Source organism: Lingula anatina, chromosome 1, assembly GCF_051362555.1.
Source record: "Lingula anatina isolate TDL-2025a chromosome 1, LinAna3.0, whole genome shotgun sequence".
NCBI classification, from domain to species: domain Eukaryota; kingdom Metazoa; phylum Brachiopoda; class Lingulata; order Lingulida; family Lingulidae; genus Lingula; species Lingula anatina.
The window spans coordinates 50,722,702-50,747,695 of NC_141767.1; the positions used below are offsets into that span (position 1 = coordinate 50,722,702).

Genomic DNA, 24,994 nt, shown 5'->3' on the forward strand with positions numbered 1-24,994 from the left:
ATGCACATTTGGATGTTTAATAACATACCTTTTTTGAATCACAAAACATCAATCATTTGCAAAAGAGACTTTATTTTACTACCAAACACTAGCTCCCCATTGCCTTCAGTTATAAAAGAAAAAAGATATCACAAAATTTACAAAACACCATTCACTTTCTAATAGCATGAGACACGTACTGAAATTAGTTTCTTTCAATTTTCAACATTTTTTTTTACATAAAATAATCAATTTACTGTCATTTTTATATGATCAACTAAGAAAATTGATGAAATGGGAAAAATATCAATAGAACTATTTTGAATGTCCAATTTGCTCTATTCTGAAATCCTAAACAAAGTGAATGATTGAATGACAAAATGCAATGATATCGATGTCTGTACATAAAAACCAATCAATCAAATATTAAGAAAATCTCAACTTTTAGAAAGGTCCACTATACACTCTTGACTAAAAAACATTCAATCACTGAGCATTCACCCTTATGCTGGGAGTACATAAGGTGCCACAGTTGTTGAATAATGATTCAATGTTAGGAATGTACTAGTAACTGTTCCCCAAATTGTGTACATCTCCACTACAACAATTGGCCAATTGAAAGCTATCTCTGCAACATGCATGTGATTACTCCTGCCATTCAGATTTATGTATCTGAGTTAGAATTCATTTTTGCCTTTATTGAATCAAAGTCAAAAAGAGGCATTTCCAGTGGAGGTAATTCAAGCGAAGGCAAGTCTGACAAATTCATGTGTGGTGGAATCGAGTAAAACCGTTCTTCTTCATCATTTTCATCATCAACGTATACAGGTTTGATGTGATTATTTGTTTTTAACTCCTCATTTTCTTTTTTAATCTTATTCAATTCCTCATGCAAATTTGCATTTTCTCCTAAAAGCTGTTCTATGTGTGACCTTAAAGCCAGATTGTGAGTCTTTAATTCTTCAATAATCATTTTGTCATCTTTGGGAGCCTTTACTGCAGTCTGAATGAGGTGTCTATTTGGCCATGGTCTTGGTGAATCCATACCCAAAGATATAGCACGGTTATGTAAAAAGAACAGTAAAGAATCTGTTTCCTCCATGGTCTTAAATGTTTCTTCCTCCATCTGGCCATCAGTAACATCTGTTGGCATGTCTGAATACCCTGATATCTGTGGTAGATTGTCAGACAGAGATGCAATGTTAGTTATAGTAGTATCATTGGAATCCATCTGCTGTTGCTTCTGCAACTGTGCCTTTCTTTGCTTTGCTCTGATGACAGCCTTTTGCTTGATATGGTGGTCATGCTGTAGCTGAAGGGATTCTAGAGCCTTTTCTACCCTTGTAAGGGACTGAGCCTTAAGGAGATACTCTAAAAATGTCACAATATATTTATTTTATATATTGTAATGTAACACAAGCAAAAATAGTCAAATAAATCTATACTTTAAGCAATCAGAGAGGTCTGATTAAAGGTTTACCTGTGAGCAAAACTTATGAACAGTGTAACAAAAGTGTTTCTTAACTTAAAAAAAAAAAAAGGCAAAAAAATGTCCTTTCATTTCATCTGATATTTTTCACCTGCTGCTTGCTGATGGCACTCTACAGCTTCATCAAATTTTCCAGATCTTAGAAGAGCTTCTGCCTTTCTTTCTTGTTGATGGGCCTAAAATTAAAGACAATCTAAGTAAATCTTGGAAGTAGAGTCTCGACTAAAATGTAAAATGCCTTAAAACCTTACATGCAATCAATCATCAGTATTTAAAACAGATAAACATATAAATGCAGACGGGTGATATTTGCACAATGTCGATTTTTGTATTCAGGTGTACAGTGGTATGCTACTAGTAGCTCCCAAATCCAGAGTAACTCTAAGTAAAAGTTGAACAGGTCAATATACATGCTAACCTGTGATGTGTGTGTATGTGTGTGTGTGCATGCATGCTTGGTTTGAACTTAATAAGATTCATTTTACCATTTCATTTTGAATTTTTATTGCATAGAGACTGTATTTGTATTTCACAAGCCACAAATATAATAGGATATGGTGATTTTCTAACACCAACTTATGACTATGTAAAAAAAAAAAAAAATACCGATAATCTTTATACTGTACATTATGGTGGTCTAATGTGGTTTCATAAGAGTCGTTATTTTATTATTATTATTTTATTATTTATCAGCAGATGAAAGGATTTTATAACATCTGCTTTTGTATACGAAAAAAAAAATGTGTGACATCATTACTAGACTAATTTTATGGTTACAGATTTATTTAAGGGACAAAAAGCGTGTGGTTTTTAATACGTTTTACTTAAAAATACATTAACCACTTTTTACTGAACTTCACTAACAATAAGTACCGGTAGTACAGTGCAATACATATTACTTCACTACTATTACTAATTTATAAATATAATGACAGCACAGCAGCGAAAGATAGAGGAAGATGGCGGAGGATGCTGACAAGCCTTAGAGTTAGTAATGACTTGTAGTAGTTTCGAGAGGTACATCTAAGTCCACGTCAATATCAACAGACGAGAATATGTGTTGTTTTTAAATAATGTCCGATTAAAATCATGCAGTGAAGCAATATTTCATCAACAGAAAATATATTCTTTAATTCACCTTGTTTAGCGGCGAATCCATCATTTCTCATATGGCAGCGGTCTGATTGTGTGTTTACCAGTGCTTCGTCAAAATCAAAATAGGAAATAAAAAATTCTAGTGTCGGGAGAGGAAATACACATTTCAGTTTCACGTCGGACTTCTACAACCTAGTTGTATCATTGGATGAAAAAAATCTACTTCCAGTTTCAATACTTATGTGAAAATAACTCTATCCATCAAAAAAGGTGAGGAGTTACACAGAGATTTTTTTTATTGAGATTGTTGTCACGCACGCCCTTATTTATGAATTTTTGAAATATATTTCTTACCGCCTATCCTATCTGCCCGCATATTTGTCACGTGACAGTGTTTAGCAGACAGCCCTTTTAAGCAGCCTGCAGACTGGCTGTAACTAAGCACGGGAACACGTCCTTGTATTTGCAATTCTACTCGCTGCCTATTCAAGCTGTTCAGTATGTCACTGCTCGTTCCAGTTGCTTTTCTTTTGTTTTTCTCCAGCTCTACCATTTTTGGAATGGGCTCAGACGAAGTCGAAAGAAGTGAATTATGTTCGAAGGAAGTGCCGCCCGATCCTTGCACACTTCCAGAACTCAAGCTTGATGAAAGGTTTGGCGCATGCGGTGAAAAAATAGAACTTGGTGTTACTAAAGACAAACCTGAGACCGTCAAATTTCCAGATGTTGGTGAGGTAATATTATCAGTATTTTTAATTCAAGTTAAATAATTTTTTATTGCATCGTTTTTGCCCGTTGGGAATTTGTAACGTCACACAAAATAATATTTTACGTGTACTTTGTCTTTTTGTAATAAGGAAAATATTTTTTCGTTTAAGAACGTGACATTTTTGAAGAAAATTATCATTATTTGCATCTGTTTTTGTCATTGGCCAAGTGAAATAAGTACAAATCTTATAATTTGCATGATACCAGAGTGTTGAAATAATTTAGATCTGTGGGTGCCAGTGCACTCGGTAGGATTTTTCTAAGGGAGTACCGTACCCCTTGCCCAAAAAAAGAAGGGGTAATTTTCAAAATGAAGGGGTAAAATTAAAAAATGCTCATCAAGGTGTAATTACTATGTCACCTTATAGTGTTGTTTCTTTGGCTTTTTCTCCAAAAATCAGTGGGGGGGGGGGGGGGGTGGGGGGGGGGAATATAACATGTAATTTATTAGAGATTTTACATTGCTTTTAAATTACCACAGAAACAATCAAAATACAACAAGTACGACTGCACTTCATAGCCAAAAATTTACAATCTATTCTTGACTGAGATTTAAAAATGCCCCTGGCCTAACTGCTTCCTTAGTAAAGTTTTTAAAAAAACTAGGTCAAACAAGCGCTCTGTAATAGTTGGGAGAGGGAGAGATAGAGAACGGCGCCAAAATGTCTGGACACTGACAAGTAGTCACCCAGTATCCGTCTCTGTCAAACAAGCATTTTTTAGTATACTATTTGAGAAGGGACACAAAATTTACATATTTAACCATTTTAATCAATCAAAATGTTCATACTTCTTACTCTTCCTAGTGTTTCTCCCTAAAATTGATGCCGACAAAAAGTAGGTCAAGTCGGGAACATTAGGCACCCGTCGTTTTTAAGTTTTACTAAATTGTTTATAAAAATTAAACCTTCTGCTTTCAATTTGTAAATAATTACTAGAAATATTATTTCACAGTTTGTTGAAAGATAATTTTTATTTATGTTTGTTAGCGCAGCACTTCAAGTTCAACTGTTTTCTAAGCCGGCCAAATCTGGAGCTAGCCGGTTGCTGCAAACCATTTTGTTTCCAACCGGCAAATGACTGCCAATAATAAACGATCTATTTTGCCTGTGATAATAAATTTTACACTTCAAATTTTCCGGGCAAGTGAACAGCCGAAAGTCACTTGCGTTTCCGGGCAACTACCAGCTAAATTTTAGTTGCCCGGCTGATAAAACTAGTTGCGAAACGCAACCATCGCAAGTAGGTATGTCGGACTCTGAAATCTATAGTAAATAACTTTGCCTACCTTGCATGACAAAACCTTTTAATTGACTGTTGTTTTTTCCTTTGCTTTTCCTTTTTCTCGTCATTTTGTCATCACTGGTAATCAGCAGAGCTGGAAATTCCCGGTCGCCCGCTCGTCAAATGCGACTAAAATTTTATTCTGACGACTAAAACTACAAAAGTCACAAGGGTTACTGGCCTAAAGTATTTGGTCTGGGCGAGTGATTTAAATTGGTCCTAAACGTATGGTTGCTCAATTAAAATGTTGAACAATTATGTGAATAAAAAAACGATCATTTCATCGTTGTTCATACCTTGTTTATACTTAAGAGAGGCACACGTGCTTTGACCTAAAATTTGCATATTATGACCAATCAGAGAAGATTACGTCATCCTCTGCGGGTCAGTGAAAGAAGAAGCATGTTTTAGTCGGGTAATTCAAATATCTTAAGAAAAAAATGAGACACTTGGGAATCAATTATGACATTTTCAACATGAGTCTGACCGTCAACAGTCAACGGACTGGTCAACTTCGCCGATCTTCAAAGCCAAAGGTGTGCGTATTCGTACGCGCTGGGGCTCCAGCCAATGCGTAAAAACAGCAAAACAACGCGTAATTACGCACTCTCATACGCTAACGAGTTTACTGGGTGCTTTCCCAGAGATTTAGATCGATCTATCCCCGCGGGGAGTCTCACTAGATTACTGTCAGGTAATCCAGCTGAAATGTCCGTCCCGCCTACTACAAGCTGTAAGGGGGTAATTAACTTTCGTGTCCGCTCGGTTGACAGCTATTTATTGTGAACCCCCAGGGAGTTAGGTCGATCTAAAGTAGATCGATCTAATCTCTGGAAATGGGGTCTTAGATCGACATAACTCTCTGGGGGTTCACGCTAAATTGCAGTCAGCCGAGCGGGCACCATAGTTAATTACCCCCTTACAGCTTTTAGTAGGTGGGTCAGACGCTTAAGCCGGCCAAGCTGACAGTAATCTAGTGAGACTCCCCACAGGGATAGATCGATCTAAAAATCTATGGAAATGGGGTGTATGCCAGCATTTTGCAAAGTTAAGTAACCAGTTGCAGTTAAACCAGAAAACTAGTCATACATTTTTTACTTATCCTTTGTGTTTAATTAGGATAAGACTAATAAAATTTCAAGTAAAATTGTTTCCTATTTAATAAGATTTTTGAATTATTTTATAGTTCCTCTGCCCATACCAGGGCAGCTTATATCTGCACCTTTTATTTTCAACAAAAGAAGAAAATAGGATACTTCCTCTGCTTTATATTCATAAATGACATCTTTCATTCTATTGAAAATTGTAACCTCTGCAACTATGCAGATGATAACACCTTAAGTGCTGCACACCCAGACTTTGATACCTTAAAAAGGTAGCTCGAATACGATGCACAAAATGCTATAAATTGGTTTTCCTCAAACGAGATGGAAGCGAACCCTGAAAAATTCCAAGCTATATTTATTGGCAAAACAGGAGTCAACCATAGTGAAGAGCAATTATCTTTCAATGGAAAATTAGTGAAACCAGAACCCTGGGTCAAGCTCCTTGGGGTTTACTTTGACTCAAGACTGACTTTCAACAAACACATCTCAGAATTATGTTCAAAAACAGCATGTCAATTAAACACTCTGAAAAGGCTTTCAGCTCATCTAGATGTCCCAAGTCGGCTTGCCATTTTCAGGCACTTTGCATTATCAAACTTTAATAATTGTCCGTTAGTATGGCATTTTTGTGGCGAGGGAAATATGAAAAAATTAGAAAAGATACAGGAAAGGGGTCTAAGATTTGTCTACGACAACCACACAAGCAGTTACGACGAGCTTTTAAATATGTCAGGCCTCAGCACTCTGCACTTGAACAGGCTACATATGCTTGCACTTGAGGTTTACAAAGCTATACATGGACTTGCACCTTCCTACCTCTCCGACCTTTTCCAGGAAAGAATAACAAGTTACAACCTTAGAGGAGAAAAGACTCTTAATATACCCAGATTTAACACAGTGACATACGGCAAAAAAATCCTTATCATATCTTGGGCCACAAATATGGAATGATCTCTCAAATGACTTAAAGCAAAGCATCAATTCAAATGAGTTTAAATCACTTTTAAGGCTTTGGGAAGGACCCAAATGCAGATGTAACCTGTGTAACCTATATGCTTTTAGTGAAACTGTGTAATAATACGTCATGCTTACATCATTTTATATAACTGTATCAGTGAGCATTGTATGTAGAATTCTGTTTTTCACAATTGATTTAGAATAGCATTCTGCACATTTCCCATAAAAAACTTTTTTCTAATTTGCTATCTTAATAGAATTCATGTTTTTGTATATTGTTTGTAGAAAGTTTTTTTGTCTTTTGGTATACTCTTTGTAGAAAGTTTTTTGTCTTTTGGTATACTCTGTAGAAAGATTTTCTTTTTACTCTTACTAGACTTCATGTGTAATATTGCATTATTGTAGATATGTTTTTGTCCTCACCCAGTCGGCGAATAGCTGTAAAGCTAATGTTTCCTTTCAATTTATACCCGACATGAAATAAAATTTATTGCATTGTATTGTACTTTGTATTATCACATGAACTGACATGTTATTGAGCCATTTGTGATGGGGTATAAATCCTGTCTCCTTGGTTGGAAGAAAAGACCATTACTAAAATGAAAGGCTAAAAATCAGATTTATCAGTGGCTTGTCAGATAAGTTTTATTTGATTTGTTAAATAGCCCCTACACACACACATAAAAGAAAGCCTTAAGCAAACATTGGGTAACATGTGGATTTATTTGGGAGTTTTGTGTGACTCAGTTGTGAAGTGATTAAAAATCTGCTTTAATGTCTTGAACTATTTGTTTTGACTATATATAAGCTGAACAGACATATAATTATGTAACAAAAGTAAAATGCCTCAGAAGAGATCATACATAACTGCTTAGCAAGAAACCACATTTGAATAAATCATTCCATTTTGTATAAAACCAGTATAAAGGGAAATAAATTTGTCAATAATTAATTTACTTGCAAGGTTGGTTTTTAGTATTGAAACATCCTACGCAACATGAAGGGAGTATAATAAGATATTTCATTTGATTAAAAAAAGGATTAAAACTGATTTTTAATTTTTCTGATTTTTTAAAAAACTCTTTTATCAGGATGAGCAGTATGTGCTTGTTATGGTGGATCCTGATGTTCCTTCCTACAACAATCCAGTAACTCAGCTGTGGAAACACTGGGTGGTTGCTGGAATTTCAGTAAGTATTTCATCATTTATAAGTACTGGCACCTATTCAAAGGTGTCAACAACAATTTTAGGTAGTCAACTACCTTGAACTTATCCAACTTGCGCTCCAAATACTCTTTTGATATGTGGGTCAGAAGCATTTGTCTTAAAGGGCTAACAACCCTTAATTTTGGCTGGAAAGTGCCATAAAACGAATTTTCCTGGGATAAAGAAGGATGTTTTTATAATTCATTTTTGTAAATGAATCTGTCCCGATATTTAAAGTTAGTCAATTATTATTAATTTTTTTTTGTAATAATCTCTTGAAAAATTGTTATGGAGTGCAGCCATCTATGAAGGTCCAGCTGATCCAATGGCCAGCACAGATTTCAGAATATTGCGGAAACTGCTGTTTTGGTGGTAAAATGGAATTTATTATTACTATTTCTATATGTTGTTTACAGCATATTTATTGTGGTATTTTTAATCTCATATGAAGAGTTGTTATCCCTTTAAGAGGGATGAAAATGGTTTTCACGCCTTGTACGTAGAAAGTATATGAACATGCATTTAACAGATATAAGCCTTGCTGCCAGTTGTAGGTTTAAAAAGCAAGATGATATTTAACTGTTATTTTATTTTTGTTTGAGCATAAGCATAAGTTATCAGAATTGATATTTGGGAAGCACAAGTCACTTACTAGTACAACCCTTGCCCTTAGTAGCTGATATAAATAAATTTTCTATGTTATCTTAACCAAAACCTTCAAATATACACAAGTAAGTAACATGTATAATTCACAATATCTTTTTGGTGTAATTTTAGTAACATTAATGAGTACATTTCCATTAAAAGAACTGATAAGGAAAGTCATCAGATGAAGTTAAGTGCTTGTTTGACATGTTAAATTCTTAAATTAAGAGATTTGGTATCTCATCAGCTAATGGGTTTATTTTTATTTTCAGTTGTAATCAACTTGTAATTTGTCATAATAAGGGTTTAACGTGAACTCATGTTTCACAGTTTGGCTACAATTTCTAGGATTCTGTAGTGTTTGGTTACACTTAATCTTTTGTCAGTTCTTTGATAAAAAGTGATGAAAGGAAATTAAATTGAAATGAAGGCAATCAATTATGTGAATAATGAATTTTTATTTTGAGGACTTGTTTCAAAATTATTTTTGTAACCATTTTAGTTGAACTCTGTTGGTAAAGGATTCTTGATTGTGTGACAGTTTGTTTAACATGCTTTTTATGTACAGACACAGATGTGTCTGTACATATTGCCATCACCTGCGTCTGTCGTCGCCGATGCCGATGCCGATGGCGATGCCGATGCCGATGCCGATGCCGTCGCCGTGCACTTTCCTTGTAAACACGATAAGTGGAGGGCAGTTTTACTTTTTGGCTTTATATTTACAGAGCTGGTGAATATTCATAAAACGCAGGTCAAGTTCGAAAATCAGCATGATCGGGCCATTATTGTAGAAGTTATGCTGTTTTTTCACTTTTCAGCATATTTTTCACATTTCCTCAGATTCAATTCTTTGGCATGTTAACAGTCTCATTATTAAACTAATAAGATACGTAAAAGTTTTTGTTTGACATTTCCTGCATCTTTACAACATTGTTAGTTGATTTTGTAAAAATGATGGCAAACTTGTTATCGTGTATTGTGTAATAAAGTTTCAAAAATGGAAATTAACTCATATCATTGCAGTTTGTCAGATTCAATCATTCACTATGTTCAGAATCTCAGAATGGAAGAAATTGGACATTTAACACTGCTTTATTGATATTTTTCCCATCTCATCAATTTTCTAAGTTGATCATATAAAAATGGCAGTAAACTGTTAATTTTGTTTTATGTTAAAAATTGTTAAAAATGGGAAAAAAAACATTTCAGAACAGTGCTGTCTTATTTTCATTTTGGCATTTTCAAGTTGTGACTTTGAAGTTCCATGGGCCTGAAGACCTTTGCTAGTCACATTTTCTGAATATCCATGATACTAATATTTTATTATTAAAAATTGATGGTCATTATGCTGTTAAACATTATGTAATATTGCATCAAAATTTGAAAAAAAACCTACTTTGGGCACTGCTCTCATGATGACCATTTAAGAAAAACCATGTCACTTACTGTTCTCAAACAGTACAGTAAATATATATATAGATGTGTCTGTACATAATGCCATCACCTGCGTCTGTCGTCGCCGTCATCGCCGGCGCCGTGCACTTTCATTGTAAACACGATAAGTGGAAGGCAGTTTTACTTTTTGGCTTTATATTTACAGAGCTGATGAATATTCATAATACGCAGGTCAAGTTCGAAAATCAGCATGATCGGGCCATTATTGTAGAAGTTATGCTTTTTTTTCACTTTTCAGCGTATATGCAACACTGTAAACACATTCCAAGGAAAAGCGATAGGCCTGTTGTCATGAAACTCACAGGAGTAATCTATCTTACTAAAACGCAGGTCAAGTTCGAAAGTCAGCATGATCAGGTTACTATTTTAGTAGTTATGCTTTTTTTTTCACTTTTCAGCATATATGCAACACTGTAAACACAATATACGAAAAACAGATAGGCCAATTGTCATTAAACTCACAGGAGTGGTCAATCCTGCTAAAACGCAGGTTGAGTTAAAAAATCAGCATAATCGGGCCATTATTTTAGAAGTTATGTTGTTTTTACACATTTCCTCAGATTCAATTCTTAGGCATGTTAACAGTTTCATTATTTAATTAATAAGATATTAAAAGTGTTTGTTTGACATTTCCTGCATCTTTATAACATTGTTAGTTGATTTTGTAAAAATGATGGTTAATTTGTATTGTGTATTGTGTAATAAAGTTTCAAAAGTGGAAATAAACTCATATCATTGCAGTTTGTCAGATTCAATCATTCACTATGTTCAGAATCTCAGAATGGAAGAAATTGGACATTTAACACTGCTCTATTGATATTTTTCCCATCTCATCAATTTTCTTAGTTGATCATATAAAAATGGCAGTAAGCTGTTAATTTTGTTTTATGTTAAAAATTGTTAAAAATGGAAAAAAAAACATTTCAGAACAGTGCTGTCTTGTTTACGTTTTGGCATTTTCAAGTTGTGACTTTGAAGTTCCATGGGCCTGAAGACCTTTGCTAGTTACATTTTCTGAATATCCATGATACTAATATTTTATTATTAAAAATTGATGGTCATTATGCTGTTAAACATTATGTAATATTGCATCAAAATTTGAAAAAAAACCTACTTTGGGCACTGCTCCCATGATGACCATTTAAGAAAAACCATGTCACTTACTGTTCTCAAACAGTACAGTAAATATGTACAGATGTGTCAAAAATGTGTCTGTACATATTGCCATCACTTGCGTCTGTCTTCGCCGTCACCGCCGTCACCGGCGCCTTGCACTTTCATTGTAAACACGATAAGTGGAAGGCAGTTTTACTTTTGGGCTTTATATTTACAGAGCTGATGAATATTCATAAAACGCAGGTCAAGTTCGAAAATCAGCATGATTGGGCCATTATTGTAGAAGTTATGCTTTTTTTTCACTTTTCAGCATATTTCACATATTGGCATTTTCAAGGTGTGACTTTGAAGTTCTACATGCTTGAAGACCCATGCTAGTCACATTTTCTGAAAATCCATGATACGTATATTTTATTATTAAAAATTGACGGTCATAATGCTGTTAACCAATATGTAATATTGCATCAGAATAGAAGAAAACAATTATGGGTGCTGCTGCCATGATGACCATTATGGGAAAACCATGTTACTTATGATTGCCAAATGTTCAAAAAAGAAATGCAGGACTAAAATGCAGCCTGGGTTGGAAAAGTAGTCTAATTGGCTTCTTTTTCTGGAAGTTATACATTTTCAAAGTGTGAACTTGAACTCCCATGGGCCTGAAGCCTTATGCTTGTTACACGTTTTACTTACATTGGTATTACCTGTTGAGCATAATTCAAATTTGATGTTGAATTTGCAGTTTAACATAATGTACTTTTGCATCAGAATTGACAGTAGCCTATTTTGTGCATAGTTATTTCCTGCTTTTTGTCTGTACATTTGACAGCTTTGCTGCCTTGTTTTTAAAGATATTAAGTCATGCTTGTATTCTGCTTGCTTATGGTAACAATAAAGATCAATCTGTCAATTATCTAAATAAAATTATTACAGTCAGCATATTTTCCATATAGTGTCATACTTTAGGAAAATAACGTGTGTTTTGAAACTTACGTGACAAAAGGTAAGCTGAGAAATCATCTTTTTGACATTTGAAGAGTTTGAATTGAAATTGTACATTGAAGTAAACAATCAAATTTTATGGATGTTTTATTTAGAGAGTAATGAAGTACCAATTTTATAGATTACCTCACAAAGCTGTGGATGTACCATACAGCCAGGGTTCTATAATTGTTTTTGTTGTACTAAAAGTAGGAGTGGGTGCAACTACCACATTCTCAAACTTTTAACATCAAAATGTTTGTAGATTATATTGATTCTCCATTAATATTTTACATTGTATATCTTTAAAATGATTTAAGACATTTAGATCATATTAAATTGGTTCGAGTCTTTATAAAACATGTACTGTACTGAATATGGCTTTATTCTTTTTTCTCTGTCATATTCATTATAAAACTTAAACTTGACATAATTGTGTTTCATGTATATGCCGCATATATATAGAAGTATGTGATTAAAACTGAGACAATCATTTCACATTGATAATGTTCTTAGGTTCTCTGGTCCATCAACTTTGGAATTTTTTTTGCATTTTTAGTATTGTTGAATCATTCATTCCATTTTGAAGCCGCATGTGCCAGAATTCTGACACTTAGGCTTCATTCACATGCAATGTCTATTTTCTAAATTCTATTTTCTATTCGCGGTATGTCTTATGATCACTGTCTGTGCCCTGAATATCCCGCGGCGTAACTACTGGCAGCGCGAGCCAGTTACTATAAGTTACTATAAGTAGCTGGCTCGCGCTGCCAGTAATCACGCGGCGGGATATTCAGGGCACAGACAGTGATCATAAGATAGCGCGAATAGAAAATAGAATTTAGAAAATAGACATTCCATGTGAACGAAGCCTTAGTATAGTCAGTTTAGGTTCAAAAGGATGATTAAAGTATGTAGGTAACTTGGTGAACGATTAGATCACGGCTTTAATGTACAGTAAAATTTAGTTATGATTTTTCAAAGAGGTGCAGTCAATAAGACATTTGTCTTCACCAATAACGGTTACAAAATTTAAAGATGTTTTGCTTTTCTCAAAAAAGAAAACATTCTTTGCTCAGTGAAACACGTTTAAACCATGTGAAAATCTGTACAGAAGTAATGTTTCACATAATTATAAAGAAGTGCTCTACTATTATCACTGTTGAAGGTTTTAATTATCCAGAGGTGTTAAAAAATAAATGTTGAGGATGTTATGTAGTCCCATGTAACCATTTCGACATTAGTAGGTGATTGCTCAGCAGACATATTTTTCAATCAATTACTCAACAGCACTACCACTTCCCACTTTGCATTTTCATAGCGATTTTAATTTTAAAAAACTCACTGCCCACTATTTTTAGCCCTAATTGTTGTCATCGTTTTATGACATGACTTATCACATTTCCACATTGGGGAACCATCTACAATTTTTGTATGAAAGCAACCAAGACCAGACAAACCATCTCATTGGATTGTAGACAGTTCAACTATCACATTGTGTTTGCAGTCTACCACTGCGTGAGCTGTTAGATACTGGCCTGAAATGCAGTCTTATCACCTGAGAGGGCAGTGACATCACTTTCACACTTGTCTATCATAAGGTGAAAATTGTCTTATAAGAAATCATTTATTTGAGATGTTTGCTGACACAGTGTGCTCTGTGCTTCAATTTTGGTGACATAAGTTGCAAAAATGATAACAACTGACTATATTTGCATGCATCATATTTTCAATCTTATACGGTAATTACTAAATCTTTTTAATGGGAGGAAAATATACAAATTTTACAGATTTTTCTGTATTTTTTTAAGTCATAAATTCTTGAAATTAGAACATTTCTTTTGAGTACTAGCAGCAACAAAATTAAAACCAGGCCACCTTGTTTTTCTAAGGTTTACAGTAAAAGCACCAAAAATGCTACAGACAAAAATCTTTTAATGATTCCAAAATTATATATTTGAAAGATTGATGATTTTTCCCCATTGAATAGATCCAGTAATTACTGTAGTTACATACACATACTATCAAAAGAAAAAAGACCCATTCTGTGACGTCACATTTGTTTATTGGAATCTAAAACATTTTTGAAAAATTGAAGGATAGGGTTTATTTAATAAAAACATTTTATCATCAAATATTGCCACAATACCTTTATTTAAGAGAGATTAACAAAATTGAAAAAAAGGTGACAAATTTATTTAAATGTTAGCAGTGACATCTGCAGCCTTTTGAAAATTGTATGCACAGTTCTTGACTTAAGATACATAAATTTACCAAAAAAAAAAAAAGAGTAAAATGCAATTTTTTAGCATCTAATATTTTCATTTTTTGTCTGAACATCCAGTCAGGGGCCTTATCAAATAATCATAACATCCAGTGATGTTGCAGCCTGGTGATGAGTATTATTGTCATTGGTTCATCAGCAGAGTGACATTGTCTCTGGTTGTGTGTCAGCTGAGAGGCTGTTACTGCTACTACTACTAATAACATTGATGTGTATGCTTGATAAAAGGAGGAGGTAATTACAGGTGCTAACTTAAAAAATCAACATGTTTGCAACAAAAACAATGAAACAATGAGCATCTTAATATCTCCATGCAAAATTGGAGTTAGGCAAACACTTAAGATGTGTCATATATACAATTGAACAATTGGGTTGCTTCTTAGTTTGCATTATATATCTTTAGAATATTTTACCACAGGAAATAAGTCAATAATTTCACCTATTTTGGGGATCAACTGTATGTATATTTGTGCACATGCTCATAATAAACATGATCTTGTTCATATAAGAGCCTCATTTTCCATACCATGCATTATATCAGAGGACAGATCAATATCCTTTGACGTCATGTCATAGACATATTCACGTTGAAGTATAGGAAATTATGGCTCTGATGTCATAAAATTGTTTTGTTTGACTAGCTGACATGAACTTCTAAAACCCCCTTTACACTGGACGGCGTCCTTTCTGCGTCCTTTGTGCGACCATGAAACTGGCCAGGACGCCGTCGGACGCTCAAAGAACGCACAGTGATCGCCAAGGTCGCACAAAGAACGTTCAAGCATCGCCGAGGACGGCATGGACGCCGCGAAGTTTTGAGCATGTTCAAAACAATCGCAGAGAGAACGCGATGTAGGATGGTCGCTCAATGGACGCAGAAAGGACGCACAGGCATCGCCGTAGTCGCAGAGAGAACGCACAAGCATCGCCGCGGTCGCAGAGAGGACGCACAAGCATCGCCGCGGTCGTAGAAAGGAGGCACAAGCATCGCTTTGGTTGCAGAATGAAAACTCAAAGATCGTCCAGTGTTTGACACGTAGAACGTTATTTTTTTTCACTCTCAAACGGGGCCGTGCTGAGGTATTTTTCACCAGGGTAACAGTGGTCTCATATCAGCCTCCGATTGTTTTTTCCCCTAAAATTCATGAAACGATCCATTTTTTGAGGTTATTATTAAACGAATGTTTTGCCTTTTTTACAAGATTAATTGTCAGAACTTTTTGCAGAATGCTTCATTTGAAAACGGATTCAAACATTCTATGTTGTGTCAGTCATACTTTCTCGTTTTCGGTCCCTGTCCATCCTTCTTATAAGGATAACAATGAGCATCTGGCTGATTATCAGTCCATGCAGATCTTGCATCACTATAGTTTAAAGCGGTTATTTCCATTTATTTGTTTTGTGTGCTGGAAATGTTCTTTATTGGATGACCTGGTTAGAACCGATGAAAAGATGAGTTAGAATATAGAGAAGGACGCCCAAATAACGCTCATCGGTCAAGCAGGATGCAGAATGATCGTAGAATAGACGCCACTGATCGCCGATGAAGGTACAGAGAACGCAGCAAGAATGCTCAATGGTCTCTCAAACATCGCAATGGACGCCTTGGGTTGCACGGGGACGTACAGTGGAGGCAGGCAGGTTGCTCGCAGTTTTACAGGTAAAATCACGATACGGTCGTTCAAAGGACGCACAAGGGACGCAGACGCCTTTACACTGAGACACGATTTAATTGCTTTGGCGACCGTTGAGCGTCCTGACCACATTTTTGAACGCAGAAGGGACGCAGAAAGGACGCCGTCCAGTGTAAAGGGGCCCTAATGCACTGAGATGAAAGTATATCCCAATTGCAGTGGTTAATTTGTGATAAGAATGAGTGCTAACCAGAATGACGTAGGAATGTACGAACATGATTTTCAGTGTAATTGTTGATATGATTTGTACAATTTATGCATGTATATTTTGACATTTTCACCTTGTTTTAGCACTGACATGGGCCATGCTACCTTGACTTAACAGAAGTATATTGCCTCAGTCAATAAAAGAAAACGAGTATTTAAAGACAAAATGCAACCAGCTGCTCTTTCGGTATCATTAAAAGGCTGAAAGGGGGACTGGTGACAATGCATGGCCTCATATATGTTATACAATTAAACTGCTGAATAAAGAAATCACTTAACCACAACTAGGATTTACTAAAACCATCACCTCCTTTCCCTTACCATTTCAGAAGATATACCAGTTGGCTTTTTCCTATAGATATATTGCTTGAGATGATTTGTAATATTTCTTTGGAACCATAAATCAGGCATGGGCTTTTTCCATGGAATGATATGATTTTTAATTCAGTTCACACAATAAATGAGATAAGATTCTGATATATATATATATATATATATATATATATATATATATATATATAATAGCAGATCAGCCGAAGTCTCTTTTTTTACGTTTTGACAACTGACAGCTGTTAGCAATACCTTAGGGCAGTGGGAAGATAGTGGCTGTAGTGTGAATTCATTTGATGATAACTGTTAAAAGTATATTTTGAAGGCATTTTCTAGTTTTCAGCAATTTCTGTAAAGCTTCGGCATGTGTGACAGGTATCATATACAGTCAATAACACATCAGATTACAGGATTTGGTGGCCCAGTGGTAATTAACATCCTCGGCTGCCAAACACCCACTTGATACCCACTCAGTCCCTTTTTTTTTCTTTTCTTTTTGTTAAAGGCACAAAATCTTTGACTCAGGGCAAGTGTGGGAATAAGACTTTCACACAGAATATAGTATCTAAAGTGATTCTGTAAATCGTGTATACCAATCTCTTATCATGGTTCAATGATTGATGTGACGGAATCAGCTAGTATATATACAACTAAAAAACCTTAAACCTGAGACATGTCTAAACCTCAACTCTGAGTTTCAAGGACATATACCCATCGGGTATGTTCTATCGTCAAGAGGTGTTTATATTTCAACCAGTTGCAACAGTGTAACGTCACTTGTGTCGCATGCCATGGCAGTTGCGTCACTTTGTAATGGCACATGGCTATAATTTCTGATCTTTTATTAAGAGTATCTGGCATAAGCATAATTAACAGCTTTTCGTCTAAAGGTTCCTCCTTTGTGTTGCAGATTTATTGATGATGTCCCACCTTATGTCATATTGAATGTTACTTTCTTTTAATTTCCAAAAATATTTTGATAGCTTAGATTATGTTAAATATTATTTGTCCCTCAATGATTTAGTGTAGGTGTTAAATCTTACATTAAATTGCCCACCACAAAGGCCTATATACTTCATACATTCATTTTTCTAGCTGCTGCTTGAAACACACTGTTGCTAGAAAACATGCCCCTTGCAGAGGACACTTATTTGGCAATCTACAATTGCAGTTTTTCTCTTGCTTATTTACTGCCACATTTTTGATTATTTTCTTATTATAGCCCTGAATAATTTGCTGCATGTAACTAACCTTACTGTAGATCTATTGAATATACATGTCTGCAGTGTATAAATACATGTCTTCTCTTTTGATTTGACCTTGAGGTTGATATACCTAGGAGATATGGCAACATACACTAGTATAATCTATGTAATTTCCTTCCACTCTCTAATTTGTTCTCCATAAAGTGAGAATATTCAGATTTTCAGAATACTTTTTGTGTCTTAATTTTTTCTGTTTATATGCTGGCACTGTTTTTAATTGAATTTAATTTGTGTCTAAGATTGAGACATCAACCAAGAAAGCAGTGCGCACACATTCAGTTGGGTCTCTGCCAGCATGTGCTATATGCACTCAGTGTAATATATACATAAGTGTGTGTGTGTAGATAGAGCAACAATAGTACTCACTTTATGTGACTAACAGTTTGCTGCTGTGTATAGCTGACCTAATATTAACTAGATGCAGGGTCACGCTGGCATTTTTCAGACTGTAACATCTACAGAAAATGGTGAAAAATTGTTAATGTAAATAGAAAAAGGCTGATTAAGTAGCAAATGGAATTTGTTAGAAGTACTTGATCTGTTTGATAAATTGTTCATATGTTGCTATGATGAAAGTATAGTAGCTGATTGCCCAGAAGAGAAAAAGAGACATTGGGAATGTAGTAGATAACTGTTCAAAAGTGAAAAAGGACTGTTATAGTATATTATTTCTGGGGATTGATTGGATAGAGTGGAATACAACAGCTAGTTGTTACTGTCAGAACTTGTAGTAATATCTGTTGCCTGTAGGGAGACAAGATATAGAATATGGTGTCTTGGAAAAGGGGCTACCTTTTGTAAAATTAAGCATCACTCCCTGGACAGAAAGGTGCTCTGGCTGGCAAATTTTCATCGTAGCTTAGACAAAATAAAACATTTTATTCATCCAAGGTCTCAGATATCAGGGCTTTCTGTAGATACAAATAAATGGGGCTGCTATAATTTGCGTGCGATTGATGATACACTGCTTAATGGTATACAATAAAAATACCAAAAAGGAGCCAAATAGTGTAAGACATTAGATACAACTTACCATCATCACTGTTTCGATGAGAAAACTGCAGAAATTTTTGATGAAAATTTTACAACAGAAATATCATGTAAAGCTCTGGCAGTGCGCTCTTGGGCAGGACAGCTGTTTTCTACTGTTCTTTGACATTCATGCAAAAAGTTAAGTTTATAACACTTAAAATAAAAAAAAAAAACAGGTCTTTGACCCAACTTAAAAGACATACTTCTAACCATTCTGGCAGAGCTGCATGACAAAAATGAATTTTCCTCTGAAAGTACATATACCTTGTACACGTATGTAAGTAAAACATTGATCTGCCAGTGTTGTGGCTTTGATTAACAGCTATGGTGAAATCTGTTGGATCCTGGCCCTATAACAGCAATATAGTGAAGTCATGCCAGCAATATTGATGAAATTAAGGCTTTAATAGGCCCATATGGGCTAACAATAATTTCAAATTCATCCTTTTTTATACTGATTTTTGTTTCAGTTGTCAGGTTCAAATAAATTTTGGCAAAGGAAAACATGCAGTTAAAATGTATTTATGGCCTCAACACCATAGATAAATTATAGATTATATTTATAATATATTATAGATTATATTTGTGTCTCAGGAAATGTTTGGACATGCAATGCCTTGGCAGGGCCTGCAATATCTAGAATTCAGAATTCAGCCTGCAATACCTTCCATCATTTTATTTGCATGTCTGATCGATGCAGTGGCTTTGGATAATGAAGAATAAAATAAGAAATTATAATCTGTTAAAATTTTGTGCTAATAGATAGTCTTTATCTTTTAACTCGTAAAAAATACTAGTACTGTAATACATTCATAATTGAAATGCCCCTCAATAAACAAAACTTTCAAACAATTTTATATATAAGATTCTTTTTCACAATAAATTACTACCTATGGCACACATGGGTTAATATCTACCCACAAATTTTAGTTTAAGTAAACATAACATAATCATTAAAATTTTAATGTGAATGTGTGCCAAAACTACGAATGCTGCAAAATCCATTGTTTATATACTATATGTAAGTTTAACTTTTCAAACAGTCTCTTCCTTCCTGTCGTGACTGCATGAAAAGTCCCAAGAAATTCTTTCATGACACACTGGGGAAATTGCTATTGAAAGTTCATCACAGCCAGTTCAATAAGAAACTAAAATGGTACTATATTCAACATGTATTCATAGAAATATATTGATTACCATGGTGGAGTTGGTGCATCCAATCAATACAAGACTTTCAAAGTAGATTTATAGAGCAACGCTATGTTGAATTAAGTTAAAGGTTTGCTATTGATCGATTTGGGTAATTAATACATCAGACGTCATTTTGACATCACGGGAGTTAAAATCGGGTCTCCCAATATGCTATATTTACAGACCGTGGTTATTTTTAGAAACATTTAAGATTGTATTAATAGAACTTTCACAGATTCATTCATGTGTATTTCCTGAAAAAAATTGAACATTCATGAAATTGCATGCTGTCAAGATGGCCATGATTTCATTAATTCTTTTATGGTTCATGCAAATACACATAAACTGGAACACATTGGATTTTTTTACAATAGAATCTTCATGACATATTACTTAACCATCATATTTGCAGGTATGTTTATTTGATGATTTTTCTTTCTTTGAGAAATATCACATGATAGTCAAAATGTTTAAATTCTGGAGCCCTGCTATTAAAACACATAAAACTCTTTTGTTAGTTAGCAGTGATGAAAATGAGTATATTATTTTAAAGTAGTAAAACAAAAATGTGTGGGGGTAATATTGGATAACAGAAGCACTTTAAAACTAAAATACAGTAATTATACATCTGGTTGTAATTAAAATGGACTGTACTGCAGCACATGCTGCACATGGATAAAGGGGAAATAGAACAATACATTGCCCTGTATAGTTTTTACCTTTTGTTTCAGCAGGTTTAAAACAGAAAAGTATTTGGTACATGATACCATATCTTTCTTTTTAAAGTGGATACCATATCTTTCTTTTTTAAGTGAATATATTCTTTTTCTAGGGTGAGGCTCTCTCAGCAGGAACTTTAGATGGTTTCCCCTTAACATGTAAGTATGTAATTAGTAAACAGCAAATAGTACAGTAATTATAAGCATCTGAGTGAAGAAATTAACTTTTTTCTAACTAATACATTTGTAGAAAAATGTGCTGTTATGTAACCCTTCATGTTCTATAAAAGAAATAAAAAGTATAATTGTACTGAGAAAATTTATCTTCCACTGGCTAATTTTTTTTCTTTTTTGCACAAAAACCTGTTACCATGACTATACTAAACTGGCAACTGCAATATGAAGCAGCAAGTGAAATGTTTTTAAGCAAGGAAACATTTCAGGTTGATAATTAACATAAATAGAAATTATAAGTCTGCATTATTAACACATTCATTCAGTATATTTAGAATGTATTGAAGTCAGTGACCACACATACGCTGTGCCCACACACTAACTGAATAACCTTACTCTGAGAGGGAATTAAGGAGTGGATGCTAAGCCAGAGGGAGTTTCATCCTCATGTCTGACAGAGAATTTGCATACTGGTCCCTAGTAGCAATTACAAGTATATAAAAGTGGCTGCTGCCTTGTGCAATACCTACGTAATTCTGCTGTAGAAAGAAGATCACTTATATCCTACAATGGTTGTCTCTTAAATAAATCTGATAAAATGTAACTTGAGTAAGATGACATTTTAAAAACATTTTGAATGTTTGCTTTTCTGTCTTTACAGTTGTGTCTATTTATAACAATATAGATAGCACTAAGATTAAAAAAAAAAAAAAAACAGGAAATATATGATGTCACAAATGACCTGGTACTTGTTTCCTATTCCTTAATAACTGCTCATCACATGCTAGGTTCACATTAACTGCACAGAGTCATCATCAATGAGAACATGCAACTGATGCTAGTGCTGGCAGCCAATGGAAACAGTTTTTGTGTCTTATTGGTGGGACTCGTACCCGCTCATGGTCACATACTGCATACAAATGCCCCATATTCCAAACAAAACACCAATAAATCAAGCACTATGTCACTTAATTTTTTAGTCTCAGCAAAACACAGGTAGTGCAGTAAACATTTAGATAACCATTAACCTGGATAAGGCAATGTTAAAAATAAGGTTGAATGAGTGAGGAGGTGGAAAGGAAGGGAGGGGGTGGAGGGGTGAAATATCAGCTAGACAAAGTTTGAGATTTTCTTAGTTATTAATATCTGTAACAGTTTTTCCCCTTTACTTAGAAGTCAAATTTATATAATTGAGCTAGATCAGTATGGTTTAATTACACTTGCTAATACTGATTGTTCATTTAGCAAGTGCAAAGTGAGCTAAGCTTGCTACCAAATTTTAGAAAAAGAAAACTCCCATAAGATTATGGCCATTATAGTTTATATCATTGTAACTGGATTTTAAGACATATGGGTTGAAATAATGATGGATGTTTGTTTAGTCTTCTCAATAAAAAGAAGGGATGTTTATCAATGTGGAATAATCTAGCTACTCTGACAAGATGGTCAAACAACTCGTATCTAAAGATTGAATAATTGTAGAACATTTTCATTGGCTTTAGAGATACTAATGTGGCTTTTTAAACTGATTTTTGTAATTTTTCAGCTTATATGGGCCCAACTCCACCTCCTGGAAAGGTACATCGTTACAACTTTTATCTTTTCAAACAGACAACAGAAAAAATAATTGGAGGGGATGGAAGTAGCAGAGCCTACTTTAATCTGGCAGATTTCATGGAAAAAAATAATTTGTGTACACCAGAGGCTGGATTTCAGTTTAAAACTGAAACATTGAATAAGTAATATTTCTTCGAAAATGCATTGATTATATTAAGTTTGAGAATTGATAAGAAAAACATAATATTTATAATAGTTAAAAGTGCTATATTGATATGGAATACCCTTTCAACCAAAATAAGTAAAGGAAATTCCTAAGCCAGGGATTCCTCCAGCATGAAAGTACTAGAACCATCCACAAGAAACTACAGGTGTGCTTCCAGTTACCAAAATAACCTTGCCAATGAACTGGGATACCCTGCTGCCAAAAATAAGGAACCAAGTGGTATTTTGCAATGAGAAATTCCATGAGTCAGAAATAAACACTACCAAAAGTAGGCTACTCACAGCTCATACACACAGCAAGGAATGCAAGATATTTTTGGCAGAGTCTCCCAGCAGTTTGCCAGAATCCTACGTCATTCACCGCAGCTATTTTCATACTCTCTAGTACTTTCTATATAGTTTGGGATATCAGGTTAAAAATAGTATCATTTGGGGATGCCTCTTGTGAATCACCATAAACTATGTACATGATTGATATGTTTCCTTGTTTGGAATGATTTCAATTTGCACAGTCATTATCAATATCAGTTATCAATATATCTTGTTATATTTAGATGTTGTGGAACAATAGCTGTGTATGGAGATAAAAAAAATTGTTGAAAGTAGTGCTTGCATACATCAAATTCTAGAAGACATGGCACACGTGTGTGTGTATGTTTCAGTGTGAAAAACCTAAAATAAATCAGTCTTTTCTGATATAACCTGCCTTTCTACTTCAGTTGGTTTTGAAAGTTACATTACAGGGTGTGGTATCTATATATCAAATAAAAATGGTGCATCAAGTTTTTTTTTGTTCTATTTTTTTTTTTTTGTCACAGAGACTTCTACAGTATTTATAATTAGCATTATTTTTTAAGAACTACCCTGTAACATAATACTAGTTGCTCAACAAAATTTTTAATACATCTTGAATTTTTATTACGTCACTGTGGACATATTGCAGCAAGTCTCAACCAATAAGTCCATAGAAAAAAGTTCAAGTAGTGATGGTTACTTTGAAAAGATCTTGTTTTATCAACGATATCGCAATGCAAAGCCAAAACCTTTGCTGCCTTTGGCCATATTACATACCAAAAAATAAAATCAAGGCAATAATTCTCCGTTGTGTCTGCATTAATGCTTACTTGGTTTATTTCTGTGAGATCAATAAAGTCCCCATTCCATGATATGCTCTTTGATTAATATCTAGTATATTGTTTAGAAAGAAAATCGATCATGGCTATATTCAAAATCACAGTTTGCTTCTTATGAACCAGAATTGTGTCTATTTCAAGTAATAATTTGGTGTATTGTATAACTGTAATATGGAAACAATAGTCAACTTCTCGGTGTAAGCCATACGTATAAAACAAATATTCCATATGAAACTATCCTTCTATGTAGATCCATCCAACTCCGTGGGGACTTGCCAAATGCAATCAGATTAATTAACAGATTAACACACTTCCTCTTCCTCTTGTTTTCAACATATTCATATAATCACCAACAAGTGTACTGGCAGTTGAGTAGGTTGAGCCAATTAGGCTCTGCAAAATATGTTTTGTATTTTTTCTCACAAGAAGTCATCACTATTTAATATAATTTATATTTATTTATAATTGCATTCCTATTGTACATTTTCATCTACCTATGTAGATGCATACGATACAATGAATAAAGAAAGAAAGAAAGATTATAATCGTCAGCTTTTCTATAATCTACTCAATGCCAGGAGACAGCATGTTAACCTGATTGCATTCAACGAGAGTCCCTATGGAGCTGGATCGATCTGTGTAGAATAATACTTTCATTGGGAATGAGCCCTTAAATGTTGTCATGTAACAAGAGAGCATGCAGAAGACATCTCTTTTTATGGAGACAGCATTTCAGATAGAAATTCTTGCAATTTTACAAACAAATTAAGGCACACGCACACCATTCTCCAATCCAGGACAATGAAAAATTGAGGTATTAAAAGTGGGTGCATGGGTTTGGGCTAAAAAGTAACATATATGAGTAATATATTTGAAGAAAACTGGTTTTGGGGGCTTTGGAAGTGTGTGCCTCCCTATCTTTTATCAAGATTGGGAAAGTAAAGAAGGAGGTTGGGCTGGATTTAAAAAAAATAGATTTTTTGAACAGGAGGTTGACACCCCACCCTCCAACATCCTATTTAAACAATGTGTCTGAAACTTGATATCAGATTTGGTCAAAAAGTTGTCTTGTAAGTAATATCTGTCAGAACCTGTTTA

The 24,994-nt window shown here is 34.5% G+C and overlaps 2 protein-coding genes across 3 annotated transcripts; one reads left to right on the top strand and one right to left on the bottom strand.

Moving 5' to 3' along the window:
• Positions 1-52: 52 nt before the first annotated feature.
• On the bottom strand, positions 53-2,748 carry LOC106153674 (nuclear receptor-binding factor 2). Its single transcript, XM_013527704.2, has 3 exons — positions 2,607-2,748; positions 1,560-1,644; positions 53-1,350 (listed from the first exon to the last, which is right to left on the bottom strand). Exons 1-3 carry the CDS (start codon positions 2,628-2,630, stop codon positions 644-646), a joined length of 816 nt encoding a protein of 271 aa, XP_013383158.2. The 5' UTR covers positions 2,631-2,748; the 3' UTR covers positions 53-643.
• LOC106153677 (protein D2) lies at positions 2,434-23,546 on the top strand. 2 transcript variants are annotated; one of them, XM_087001581.1, is made up of 5 exons: positions 2,434-2,455; positions 3,108-3,297; positions 7,770-7,868; positions 20,921-20,966; positions 22,528-23,546. In XM_087001581.1, exons 2-5 carry the CDS (start codon positions 3,124-3,126, stop codon positions 22,722-22,724), a joined length of 516 nt encoding a protein of 171 aa, XP_086857707.1. In that variant the 5' UTR covers positions 2,434-2,455; positions 3,108-3,123; the 3' UTR covers positions 22,725-23,546. The 2 variants fall into 2 exon arrangements, with proteins under 2 accessions (XP_086857707.1, XP_013383161.2); XM_013527707.2 differs by lacking the exon at positions 2,434-2,455 and adding an exon at positions 2,697-2,833.
• Positions 23,547-24,994: the final 1,448 nt, after the last annotated feature.